At 49.7% G+C, this 13786-nt stretch overlaps 2 protein-coding genes across 3 annotated transcripts in view; one reads left to right on the top strand and one right to left on the bottom strand.

The window, feature by feature from the left end:
* Positions 1–10020, top strand: part of GAB2 (GRB2 associated binding protein 2) — a 213722-nt gene extending 203702 nt beyond the window's left edge. Inside the window, exons 5-10 of one of the 2 annotated variants that reach the window (XM_017509848.1) lie at positions 584–678; positions 2119–2383; positions 3555–3645; positions 3978–4080; positions 5297–5422; positions 6313–10020. In XM_017509848.1, coding sequence (XP_017365337.1) covers positions 584–678; positions 2119–2383; positions 3555–3645; positions 3978–4080; positions 5297–5422; positions 6313–6456 — 824 coding nt within the window. In that variant the 3' untranslated portion in view covers positions 6457–10020. The remainder of the gene's footprint in view (positions 1–583; positions 679–2118; positions 2384–3554; positions 3646–3977; positions 4081–5296; positions 5423–6312) is intronic. The other variant, XM_017509847.2, reaches the window with a different exon arrangement.
* Positions 10021–10464: 444 nt separating this feature from the next.
* LOC108290138 (ubiquitin carboxyl-terminal hydrolase 35) overlaps positions 10465–13786 on the bottom strand; it is a 9362-nt gene continuing 6040 nt past the window's right edge. The window contains exon 5 of the mRNA XM_017509849.2: positions 10465–11432. Within this exon, the coding sequence (XP_017365338.1) occupies positions 11265–11432 (168 nt within the window). The 3' untranslated portion in view covers positions 10465–11264. The remainder of the gene's footprint in view (positions 11433–13786) is intronic.

The following is a 13786-nucleotide window of genomic DNA, read 5'->3' on the forward strand; positions in this document are numbered from 1 at the left end:
AGTAGAGACGGGGTTTCACCATGTTGACCAGGATGGCCTCGATCTCTTGACCTCGTGATCCACCCGCCTCGGCCTCCCAAAGTGCTGGGATTACAGGCTTGAGCCACCGCGCCCGGCCTCCATCAACAATTTGAGCAGTCACACTGTGCTTTGGAACTGAGATGATGAAAACATACATAAAACATGTTCCTGCCCTTCAGAGCTTACATCTCGTTGTGAAAATAAAACCAATGTGTATAAATTAGGACAAGTATTGTTACTGTGGTATTCAAAGAGGTGATGGCTGGGGTGAGTGGGACAGGTGGTGAGTGCTATAGGAGTCAAAGGAGAGGTGCATAGATGAGGGTAGAGCAGTCAAGGAGGGCTTTTCTGCAGATGCTAACATTGGAGCTACATCTAGAAGCCCAGGAGGAATTTTTGAACTGAGGAGTGATGTGTTCAAAGAAATTCCTTATCATTTGGGGTCAAGAGTAGTATCTTCTAGAGTATCAATAAGACCTTGAACCACACTAGTTGAGGGTATGGGGAAGTGCCAACACATGAATCAATCATGAGTAAATATGTATCCTCCTTCCTCTGTCAGCATCTTCGTGTGAGACCTACGAGTACCCCCAGCGTGGTGGAGAGAGTGCAGGCCGGTCTACTGAATCCATGAGTGATGGAGTCAGTTCGTTCCTGGTGAGTATGGGTTAACCAGGGGTCCTCAGGCTGGCCTGGGTAGGTAAAAGGTCACACCTTATGGAACTAAAAGCACAACCTCAAAATAGGGATGGCATCTCCGTCTTAGGACCCTGCCCAAGTTCTTGTCTCAGTTCAGAACCCTGCATTGAGTCTTTGGACAAGTAAGATATAAGTATTCTAGTCTGAAAGAAATGTATGTGCTAAGGTAGAGTGGATTACAAGGTTCACCAACCCTGTAGGTAAGGAGAGGGTCTGGAATGCAACAGACCCAGGCTACACAGTAGGGGATCTTCTAAGGAAGCAACCTTAGCCATGAGACCTCACATACAGGAGGGAGGCTGCGCTGTGAGACTCCAGGCAAGGGTGGTACTCACAGTCAGGCTAAGTGGGCAGAATTATGGCTTGAGTGCAGGATCCCAGGCTGCCTGCTGGAAGATGCTAACCACAGTTCTCCAAGATGTCTGGCAAGGAGACCAGGGCCTGGCTTCAAGCCTACTGGAAAGACAGTGAAATCAGGTAACCAAGGCAGAAGCAGCTTAGTTGTATGTCGGGGCAGATAGAGCAGGAGTTAGAGAAGGGCTATTGCCAGGGTTGCTGTATTACATAACCCCGTAGCAGCTCTGACTATAGCTTGGTGGTCCCCTAGGTGCCTGGAGTGAGCCCCAGGTACTTAGAAAACTGAACTGGGGAAATATAACTGGCCCCAGACCTCATCTTCCAGGGCCAGGACTCCTAATATACTCCTTGTTCTAATCCAGGGCCTGAGATGCTGACCTGCCAATGGTGAGACTGGACTTGAGGTGTGGAGGGCAGGTCCTGAACCAAACCTACAGTCCATGGACTATGCTACCCTCAGCATTGGTCAGCCATCCAGAAAACCAAGTGGACCTAATCACCAAGAATATTTTATACTCTAGATTTATAAAAAATTATTGGTGGATGCCAAGGGATCATGAAGGCTTGAAGGGACCCACAGCCCTCATATATTCCTGTCTCCCATTCTGCTTTCTTTCTTTTTATTTTTTATTTTTTGAAACAGAGTCTCGCCCTGTCACCCAGGCTGGAGTATAGTGGCGTGATCTTGGCTCACTACAAATGCAGCCTCCCAGCTTCGAGCAACTATCATGCCTCAGCCTCCTGAGTAGCTGGGACTATAAGCATATGCCACCATGCCCAGCTAATACTTTGTATTTTTAGTAGAGATGGGGTTTCACCATGTTGGCCAGGCTGGTCTTGAACTCCTCACCTCAAATGATCCACCTGCCTCAGCCTCCCACTACTCCGCTTTCTTATTTGATCTTCCCAATGTCTCTCTTACAGCTTCAAAGTATACATAACCCAGTCATGACTTGTCTTGCCTAGTTTACAAAGTCTTACCCTGTTCCTGTTTCTTCTTGCTAGTAACAGCTGTATTTCTTTCACTATTCCTCTCCCTAGCCAGGGAAAATGATTGTGAGCCGATCGGACAGCACCAATTCTGAAGACAACTACGTGCCCATGAACCCAGGTTCTTCCACCCTGTTGGCCATGGAACGAGCAGGTGATAATTCCCAGAGTGTCTACATCCCAATGAGCCCAGGGGCCCATCACTTTGACCCGCTTGGCTACCCATCAACAACCCTTTCTATGCATCGAGGCCCCAGCAGAGGAAGTGAGATCCAGCCACCCCCTGTCAACCGCAACCTCAAACCTGACCGGAAAGGTAAGTCCATTCTTTCCCCTGTCCCATATCTGGACAATAGCTAGGGACTCTTTCCATTTGCTGAGGGGTCATGTGGATCCTGGACTTCGCATTTGTGATTTTGGGCAAATCATGTAAATTCTGAGTCTCAGTTTTCTTATCTGTGAAATGCAGATGGTAATTCCTACCTCCCAGGTTTGTTGTGAAGGAGAGCATCTAGGATAGTACTCTGGTACACAGCCGGTGTTCAGTAAAGTCATCTTTGTGCCCCCTGCATGTAGACTCGGCAAGTTCTCAGTCTGCTACTATCTCACTCTCCTGGCCTTGGATCAGTGGCAAGGATTCAAAGGGAGGAATAGGATAACTGGGTGGAGATAGCCCCCTGTGGGTCTGGCCAACAGGGAATTCAAATGTTAGCATGTAGAACTGAAGCCCTCGGGCCCTCGTGGCATCCGCCTTCCTCCACTGTGGCTTGCACAGACCTGGCCAGGAGCAGCAGGGAGTAGTCATGGTGACCATCCCCACTTCAAATTTGGTCTCATGGCTGGATGCCATGACTCATGCCTGTAACCGCAGCACTTTGGGAGTCTGAGGTGAGTGCATCAGCTGAGGTCAGGAGTTCAAGACCAGCCTGCCAACATAGTGAAACTCTGTCTTTACTAAAAATATTAAAATTAGCCAAGCATGGTGACAGGTGCCTGCAGTCCCAGCTACTAGGGAGGCTGAGACAGGAGGATCACTTGAACCCAGGAGGCAGAGGTTGCAGTGAGCTGAGATTGCCCAACTGCACTCCAGCCTGGGCAACAGAGCGAGACCCTGTCTCAAAAGAAACACACACACACACACACGCACGCACGCATACACATATATATGTACGGTCTCTTATTTTTAAATGAAGTCATAAATCGAGAGAAAAATCTGTTGTAAAACCCTGTGTCCCCATTTTTGATTCTGAAAATATATTACTATAGATACAAACAGAAAGAGTATATAATTTGGAATCTGAAGACATGACTTCAAGGCCCATCAATATGGGCAAAAATTATATAACCTCGCTGAATGTCAGTTTCCTTGTGAGAAACTGGAATGACTGTGCAGGCCTTTATAAACATGCTCTTGTGTTATATTTAAGGTGTGTGTGTGTAGCATTATTATTACCGGCTGATTACCAGACTTTCTTTTCCTGCTCCAGCAAAGCCAACACCACTTGACCTGAGAAACAACACCGTCATCGATGAGCTCCCCTTCAAGTCACCTATCACCAAGTCTTGGTCTAGGGCCAAGTGAGTGCCTATGTGTGGGGGTGGGAGCTTGCAGTCGGGCAGTTAGGGAAGAGGAGTGAAATGATAGCTGGCCTGTGGGCCAGGACACCTGAATTCTGATGCTAAGGCTATCATTAGCTGATCTTGTCTCTTGATCTCTTGTGGCTTGGTTTCCTCAGCTACAAAAGAGAGTAATTATACCTGTGCTGTATCAGATCTTAATCTGACGGAGTGTGCAGCTCTAGTGGCTGAGGTCTGGGTGTGTGAGGGTCAGGGCCCAGCTGGAAGCTAGAAACATGGCAGTAGCCATGCGGCTTCCCCAGTGTTGACTCTTCATCTCCTTCCCACAACAGCCACACCTTTAACTCCAGCTCCTCGCAGTACTGCCGCCCCATCTCCACCCAGAGTATCACCAGCACAGACTCAGGAGACAGCGAAGAGAACTATGTGTCTATGGTGAGTCCTTCGGGCTTTGCTGGAATGACTCCTATCAAGGTCCCTTAGGACTCACCACTCAGTTCCCCACTTCTCAGCTTGGCTAACTCACCTCAGCCCAAGGACTCCTTGTATTATTCATGATTTAGTCTCCTGCTACAAATCCTTCTTGAGCACCTGTTTATGAAGTAGTAGGAGTCGTTATCAGATGTAAGGTAGACATGAGCCCTGTCCCAACAAAGTCATGATCTTCGAGAGCAGAGGGGCCGGCCTCTCTCATGACAGTGAATGGGTGGCATGATCTGTGCCTGTGGAAAGGCAGTGCTGGAGGTATCTACTCAGCAGTGAGAGACATACATGCACCTAACTCACCGTGGTGAGGCTGTAATAGAGGTATCAACACAGGCAGAGTAGGATATTTCTTTCCCGAGATTTCCATTAAGGGCATAACTGTCCAGCACCTAGTAGTCACTTCATAGCTATTGAAAGAATGAATTAACCAACTAATAAAGCAGCCAACAAACAGACACAGGAGTATCACCTTCTCGTTAGAATAAGTCTTCAGGAAAGTCCTAGAGGAGGGTGGTGCTCTGCTGGAGCAGGAGACTGGATGGACAGGATCCTAGAGCATTTCATCTGAAGAAGTGCTAAAGGAATGGGGGCTTTGTGCAGCCTGGAGGTGAAGCAACTCTGTTCAGATCTAGGCAGGGGAGCAGGCTGCTTTGGGGTGACTACCCCACTCTAGGGCACAGGTGGGAGTTTCAGAGAAGCCAATTTGATACAACCGAAGAAAACTTTCCAGTGCATAAAGGAAATGTGCTCCCTTCTTAAGGGCCAGCAAGCAAAGGCTGGGTGTCTCAGGAGAGCCACTGTTTGTGAGACTTGGCCTGATGTGCTATAAAGGAGGCACCATGGTCCAGGGGTTAGCACAGGTTTGGGAGTCAGAAAACAGACCTGATTTGCATCACTCAGCAGCTGTGCAAACACAGGCAACATCACTCCTCTGAAAGTAAAGTGAACCACAGTTTCATCTTTGTTTTAAACAATATCAACAGTAATCATACCTACATTATAGGATTGTAGTGAGGATTAAAATGAGAACATGAAAAGTCCCTACCATTGTGCATGAGTCAGAATAGGGCTCAGGGAACCAGTGTTCTTACTCCCAGAGGTGTTTTTCTGGGTATGGGTTAGTCTGTTTTCTACCCTCACTCACAGTTTTTCCTCCTCATGACAGCAAAACCCAGTGTCTGCATCTCCTGTTCCCAGTGGCACCAACAGTCCTGCCCCTAAGAAGAGCACTGGCAGTGTTGATTATCTGGCCCTGGACTTCCAGCCGAGCTCCCCAAGCCCCCACCGCAAGGTACCTGGAGTGGAGGTGGGGGGCAGAGGGCAGCGAGAGCTCTCAGGCACCTGGGGGCAGAGATCATGGAGGCCAGGGCGCCTTCAACACTGAACAGCAGCACTCAGCCGCCCTCCCGCTCCAGTACCCAGCTTTTATGACACATCTTTAGTCATAAAGCTTTCATCTAGGTCTAAAGACTCCCATTCCTGCTCTCAGAGCACAGTACCCTCAAAGAACTTCATTAGTCAGCCCAACCCCCTTGTTGTTGAGATGGGCAGATGAGTGCACAGAGATCCAATTGGCCTAAGGTTACAAAGTGAATCAGCAAGAGATCCAGGAATGAGGATACTGCCTTCTCATCCTGGGCTCTTGGGTGGGTCCCAGAGCCCTGCTGTATATACATCAGCCTTCAGAAAGGACTTCCAGGCCTGGGAAAGCCTCCCCAGGAGGCACCCTTAGCCTAAGCAGTGCAGGGGACTCTGCAGGGTGCAGAGCTCTGCCTCAGTGTGGTTCCCCCTCACAGGGTGGTGGTGAGGGCAGCACGTAAAGTCCTGTGGCTGATGCTTATTTGCACCCAGCAAATTCCTTTCTCTGGATGAGTAACCAGATGGAGATGGGTGGAGGCAGAAATGAAGGCCTGGACCCAAGAAAGGGCCTGAGTCCTCCCAGGAGCTGGGAAGTAAGAAGGGCTGGCAGGGGCTGCTGTATCCTGCAGGAAGGAGTCTGGAGTCTGAGCTCTAAAGCCCACATCAAAAAGAGAAGCTAGGCTCCTGAGGCTGGTCCTTGGCAGGCAGAGGCCATGCACTTCTCTCCTTCAGACAGCTGGGGAAGATCTTGAATCTGTCTTCTTCCTCCCCACCTAACTGTTAACTCACAGCTACTCTTTGTCTCCCACTCTGTCCCCTCAGCCATCTACTTCATCTGTCACTTCTGATGAGAAGGTGGACTATGTTCAGGTGGACAAGGAGAAGACCCAAGCCCTTCAGAACACCATGCAGGAGTGGACAGACGTGCGGCAGTCCTCGGAGCCCTCCAAGGGCGCCAAGCTGTGACCAGAGGGCCACTGCAGAGCTGGCCCTTCCTATCTCCTTTCCCCTGTCCCCTCTCCCATTGTCCCTCCCACCCACCTCCTCTCTACTCTGCCAGTCTCAGCCTTCAAAGCACTTGACATCAGGGACCCTGAACCCTTCCCCAGGGAGGTGAGGGCCTGATCAAGGCACGTCCTCTGCCCACTCGGGGCCCACCTGTGATTTTTTATCATTAATGGCCATGCCTCCACCCACCTTAGTTAGGAGCTGTTGCCAAAAAGCATCCTTCAGCCTCTTCCTGTCCTTTAGATGTGATTACCAGCCGTTTAGAGGGAAGGGCTGGGGCTCTGAGCCAGATTCCACACCTCATGTTCAGTTACAACCCTCAGCTATCTTCCCTCCGGCCCCTGGGCTACCTCTCCTCAGTCCCAGAAGACAGGTCTCACCAACCCAGGGAGTCAAGGACCAGCAGACCAAAGTGGATAATGGACTTTTTCATTCCTGTTTTTCTTGGCAGGAGAGAAGCAAAGCCACTAAAAGATGAGATGTTGGAAAAGGAGGGCCAGCGGTGGTCTTGAGGGATGCAGAGGGAAAGCTCACATCTGCAGGGACATCCCACTTTCAGGCTGAGGCCATGGCAGGAGAGCTGCTGTGGGGTGCAGAGGCAGAGGATGAAGGGCAAAAGGAAGGGAAAACTGGTGATGGCCAACCCAGAACAGCAAGAAGCAGGGATTGGAGCTAGGTGGTGGAGAGGATGAGGACACTGGGGGGTCAGGGCCCCCAGAACTTTGGAGCTATACAGGCCACTCTAGGCCCAAGGGAAGTCCTCTTCCCCAACCCCCTCAGAGGCCCCCACCAACCCCACCTTGAGAGCACTGCACAGGGGAAGGCTTGGACAAAGCTGGGCAACCAAGCATATGGGGCAGGAATGCATGGTGAAGGGGTGGGGAATGTGGGAGGGAGTGTGGCGTGGATGGGGTTGATTCAGAGACTGAGGGGAACCCTGTGACAAGCACAGGCTGGGCAGAGGCACAGGGCAGTGCAGGGGACTCTGCAGTGGAGTGGGGCAGTGAGTTTCTATGCGGTGAGCAGCACAGTGGAAGTTGGGCTCAGAGGTAGCAGAGGGATGTGAAGCGGGGGTGAAGGCCATGTAGCAAGTGGGGAAATACATCCAAAGGGCCTGGAAGTTGGGGAGTGGCCAAGGCAATGTGTGGGAGTTTAGAGTGGAGCAAAAAGTGAAGGAGTGACTTGTGCATGGTGATACGACATGAGGACTGTTCCCAGGATGGAGGGATAGCAGGTCAGGCAGGACAAGGAGAAAGCAGGGCAGAATGATGCCTAGAGGACCACATGGGGCATGGCTGACGGTTTGTGCCCATGGGCTGTGGCATATGCCAGGTTGCAGGGCAGGAACGAGTCTTGCCTGATGCCGGCCCAATGTTTTCTCAGCTCAGCTCATCTGTCCTCTAGGCCGATGGCCTAGCCGTTCTCCAAGTTCCATCCTGGAAGAAGTTACTTCCTCAAGAGTTGGACCTCTTCTCTTAGCATTAGTTCAGATCAACTCAAGGAGCATTTATTAATGGTTGCTGTGTCCAGTCTCTGTGCTTAGACACCAAGGACACAAGAATCAATCAGACTGTATCCCTGAACTGGAGATAGTCACAATCAGTGAGAAAAAGGAGGAGGACATGAGACAGTGGTGACGGCCATTATACAGAGACTTAAAATGCTGATGGAGTACAGAGGAAGACAAGCTTAGGGAGGTTGGGGCCAGAGGCAGGAGTGGGGTCACAATCAGGGAAGGTGGATTCTAGGAAAAGGGCGTGCCTGAAGTAGTTCTGAGAAGGGGATGAGTCAGATTCTTACAGAGGAGAAGAGCAGGGTTTGGGTCCAGTGGAGGAAGGAGGACAGAGGGGCTTGGAAAGCCTTGTGTCTTGGGAACACGAGGCCTTTGGGCGTATGGGTCCAGCCACTCAGAAGTGCCAGGGCCATGCCTCAGTGTTCCATCAGGTGAAATGGTAGCAGTCGCAGTGGCTACACTGGGCAGAGTTGGCAGGGTGCTGGTTTACTGTGCCCGGCCCTGAATGTGTGCCTTTAAGGCCTCTACAAGGGGCCCCATATGACAGAGCTTTTAACTGGTGCCTTCCCTGTACCCACAGCAGCCACAAGTGGGCCCAGACTATTGATGCCCTCAGTTGACAGCCCAGCAGTCTCCCATAAAATGTGAGCATGTTCTGAGTGTGCCATGATGTGAGTGGACCTGGCTGGAGTCTTCAGAGAGCGACTGAGGTGTTCAAATCGAATCTCCCAGGAGGCCTCCTTTCAACTCCTGATTCTGGTAACTACCGAAATCCCTTGGGTGGAAGTGTAGAGGCAGAGATGGAAGGATGAGAGGTAAAGCTGACCTTTTTAAAGCAAAGCTCTGGCTCACAAGCCCCAGACTACAAGCCATGTTTGGCCTGTCCCCACCCTCCACCTACTACCTCCCCTGACAAAGGAGTCATCTCAGTTGACTCCTTTGGCCTGTCCATGGCTCATAGTCCACTTCTCCTGAGGGCTTGGTGAGGACTGAGACCCCGGTAGGGGGATACCTTACCACCCAGCACTGCTTCACAGGACTCGTCCTGCCTGAGGCTCTCCAAGGAGCTGCCTTTACCCACTTCAGAAAGGTTAAGTCGAGTGAGAACAATGAGAAATAAGGAGATGGTGTTTCCTTAGGTCCTTGATCTGTGTGTCTTTGGAATGGGAGGTTGGATTAGATGCACTCAGGTCCCATCCACAGCTGCTGCTCAGCTGCTTGAAGGGGAGACTCCCTGTTCTGTAACTTCTGGAGGATCTGGATGGCCAGGGGTGGGCAGTCCCTAGTCCCCTCCTAGCTTGAGTTTGGTCACTTCTACATTGGAAACCATTAAAATATGCCCCATTCCTAGGACTAAAGCACAACCATTCTGAAGTTACTGGAGCATAGGCTCAGCTCATCTCCCCTCTGGCCCCTTTTACCACGGGGCCATCTTGGCCCAGCATCCCCCCGCCCCATTTCCAGAGCTCTTTCTTCCCCATCTTGGCCTTTGTCTGTAAAATTCAGGGGAAGCCAGGCTGGCCTCAGGAGGTCTAAAGCCCTTCCTTGGGGGTTGTCTTTCTGGGACTCACCCTGCTCTTTAGGGCCTGGGACCATGAGGAGCTACCTGCTGAGGGGGTCCCCCAGAGATCCAGACTCGTGTGATTTCTGGTGGCATGTGTTGTGTATTTGTTGGCTACTTGTGTCTTGAAATGTAGAATTATTTCGTGCAGAATTGTCACTATTTGTCAGGAAGAGAAATGGGCTAGTGGAAGCCCAGTATTGAGTTCTTGTCTTGTCACCATTTAAAATTGACATTTAATTTTCAAATCACTGTTGGTGCCTAATCACTTAAGTTATTAATTTATTCTGTTTGTAACATATTTATCCTGTGGGTGGGTGGGGCAGGAGTGTGTTCAAGTGGGTCATGTTTTTGCTGTGGTGACACATGGTACAGGCCTGGAGCTTGCAGGTCCCTTTCGACTGTGGTGTTGGAGCAGGACAATAAAGTCCACTAGAAATGCACCCCAGAACCAGCTGCTGTGTCCGTCTTGTCTGGAGGGGCTTGGTGCTGGAACTTGTTCTCACTCGAGTCTGCTCCATTTTCACTTTATTAGGAAATAATTGGGTATTTTTCTTGGCTGGGGATAAGAATGAATGCTCTATACTTCAGAATCGCCTCCTTCCTTCTTAGTAGACACGCCCAGAACCCATCTGTAGACTAACTTCTTTCACAGGTCACTTAGGTGTGACATTGGGCCCAAACTCCCCTTCTCCAGCACAGCGGGCAGTCCCTGGGGAAGGAGCTAGAGGTGCAGGCTTGGGAGCTGCCTCCCAGGTGAGTCTTCTCTACAGGCATAACGCAGCCTGTATCCTCACCTCACCACTGGTCAGCCTGCCCAGACCTAGTGAGAAAACCCAGGGTACAATGGCCATCACAGCCACTGAGACCCGGGAAGAACCACCTCTTGCTGAGCTTCAGAGAATGTAGTTTTATTTAAGAACATGTGTATCTTCTCTCCCATTAGCAGGGACTACAGAAGTGTCAGGGCACTTTACCCAACCCTCAGGCGGCTGTTCTTGTAGCTGCAAAGGCCAGATGAGGAGAAGACCCCACACTTCATGAGGAACACAGACCTCTTTGCAGTTAAGTAAGGACTCTACCTTTACCTTAACCAGAAGGGGGATGCAAGTGGTGGCATCTCAGGCACTGAGGCAGGTGGAGGGAATGTGGGGGCAAAGGCCTCCCACGGTGAGTAGCTAGCCCCCCCACCATGCATGGGTGCTTGGTATGGGGGACAGATTCTGTCTGTAATCCTGGGCCCTGCTTTTTCACCACCTGATCTTATATAGACAGTGTAGGCACCCCCATACAAGAAAACAGCCAGGGGAGGTGACACACCCCCTTCTTGGTGCAAGGCTTGGGTCCTGCTGTGCTTTATGTTATAGAGCAGTCAGAAGGATAATGCTGCTTGATGTCAGATAGTCCAGCATGGAGGGCCTGCTGGGAAGGCAAAGACCCATGTGTGCCCAGCTCAGGTGCTTCAAGTTAACCAGGACACTTGGGTGCAAAATCTTTAAGGGTCTTAAGTCTCATTTCCATAGCTGAGACCCTCTGTTTACCCTTCAGGCTGAGGAGTAACATCCCATGAGATCCCTGTACCATGCTTACTCTTGGTAGGGCCTACTACAGGAGTGGGCCTGCCTCCCTCTCAGACCCCACCTTGCTCCTGGAGGGAACGGGTGGCAGGAACAGGCTGGCAGCAGGTTCACATCAGAAGACTAGTCTGTGGAAGTCACCACCATTGCCACCTGCAGGATTGCAACCCCCCGGAGAGCCTTCATCTTCATCCTTGTCTTCATCAAAGCCCCTCCCCCAATGTGGAGATGTGGGGAGTGCAGAGATGTAGGCCGCCCTGCTCCGGGCCTCCTTCTCCTGCTCCTGGGAACACAGATGAGAGGAAACTTAGAATTCACAGCCAGAGTCCACCCAGCACAGCACTTCTAAGTAAGTGTCTCCTCTGTGTCCCCAGGGCCTGGACACAGAGGAAGGAACCAGGGCTTTTGTCCTAGAGGCATTGCAGTTTAGTGACAGGATTTATGGGGTAGACCCATCCTTCCACCCTAGGTCTAGGCTTCAAAACGCCACCCCTTCCTCTCAAAAACTACAGTCCCTGAGGCAGCACCAAGGAACTGATATGACTAGCTGACAAGGGTCTAATGTGGCATTAGGAAGCAGGAGGTCCAGGGACGCTGAGGGTCACGTCACACCCAACAGGAACCTGACAGCAGGCCTCGTGATCACGAGGAATGGACTCTATGACAAAGCACATCCTCATGTCACCATGAGGTCAGCCTCATGGAGATCCTTATCACTACCCTGCCTCCATCTGGGTAGCATGGCAGAAGTAAGTGTAACACAGGCCTGGCATCCCCACCCCAGGTGCTGTATTCCCCTCACAAAACATGAACTCCAGGCACTGGTAACCACAGGTCCCAGTGTGCTACAGCTAGTACCCATCCCACTGGTCAAAGCCCTTGCTGTTCCAGCTGCTCCATAAGCCAGTGCCACCCTTGACTCAGAAAGTCGAGTCAGAGACACAGTTACATAAGAGGGGCACGTGGGTAGCACAGCACCCCAGAACCATCCTCTTCCCACTCAACTATCCACTCTCATAGGTCCCTATGCTGCTGCTTCAGCACACTTATTAAACAACAACTCCAATGATGACGACATGATTCTATAGCTAGAATCATGTCAGGCTACAAAATTAATGGGCAAAAATTGCTAGCATTCCTATACAAAAAGCAAAGACCCAAATCACGAATAAACTCCAAGTCACAACCGCTACAAAGAGAATAAAATACCTAGGAATACACCTAAGGAGAACTACAAACCACTGCTTAAGGAAATAAAAGAGGACACAAACAGATGGAAAAGCATTCCATGCTCATAGGAAGAATCAGTATCATGAAAATGGCCATACTTCCCAATGTAATTAACAGATTTAATGCTATTCCTATTAAACTACCATTCACACCTGTTATCCCAGCACTTTGGGAGGGTGAAGCAGGCAGATCAGGAGGTCAAGACCAGCCTGACCACTATGGTAAAACCCCATCTCTAAAAATCCAAAAATTAGCTAGGTGTGGTGGTGCATGCCTGTAATGAGGCTGAGGCAGGAGAATCACTTGGACCTGGGAGGCAGAGGTTGCAGGGAGCCAAGATCATGCCACTGCACTCCAGCCTGGGTGACAGAGTGAGACGCTGTCTCAAGAAGAACAAAAAACTATTCACAATTCTTCACAGAATTAGAAAAAAACTTTTAAAATTCATATGGAGCCAAAAGGCCCATATAACCAAGACAATCCTAAGGAAAAAGAACAAAATTACAGGCGTCATGCCCACGTGACTTCAAACTATACTTCAAGGCTACACTAACCAAAACAGCATGGTACTGGCACATAGACCAATGTAACAGAATAGAGAACTGAGAAATAAGACTGCACACCTACAACCATCTTCGACAAATCTGACAAAACAAGCAATGGGTCAGGGATTCCCTATTTAATAAATGGTGCTGAGAGAACTGGCTCCCTTCCGTATACAAACATTCAGTCAAGATGGATTAAAGACTTTAATGTAAAACTCACAACTATAAAAACCCTAGAAGAAAATCTAGCTGATACCATTCACACATAGGCAAAGATTTCATAATGAAAATGCCAAAAGCAATCGCAACAAAAGCAAAAAATGACAAATGGGATCTAATTAAACTAAAGAGCTTCTGCAGAGCAAAAAACTATGAGAGTAAACAGACAACCTTTAAGAAAATTTTCACAATCTATCCATCTGACAAAATCCAATATCCAGAGTCTACAAGGAACTTAAACATACAAGAAAAAAACAACCCCATTAAGAAGTGGGCAAAGGACATGAACACTTCTCATAATACATTCATGTAGCCAACATATGAAAAAAAGCTCATCATCGCTGACCATTAGAGAAGTACAAATCAAAACTACAATGAAATACCAACTCAACGCAAGCCAAAATCATGATTATTAAAAAGTCAGGAAACAGCCAGGCACAGTGGTTCACACCTGTAATCCCAGCACTTTGTAAGGCCAAGGTGGGCAGATCGCAAGGTCAGGAGAATAAGACCATTCTGGCTAACATGGTGAAAACTCGTCTCTACTAAAAATACAAAAAAGTTAGTTAGCAGGGCATGGTGGCACACGCCTGTAGTCCCAGCTACTCAGGAGTCTGAGGCAGGAGAATCACTTGAACCCAGG

The sequence above is a fragment of the Cebus imitator genome, unplaced genomic scaffold, assembly GCF_001604975.1.
Source record: "Cebus imitator isolate Cc_AM_T3 unplaced genomic scaffold, Cebus_imitator-1.0 Scaffold424, whole genome shotgun sequence".
NCBI lineage: Eukaryota > Metazoa > Chordata > Mammalia > Primates > Cebidae > Cebus > Cebus imitator.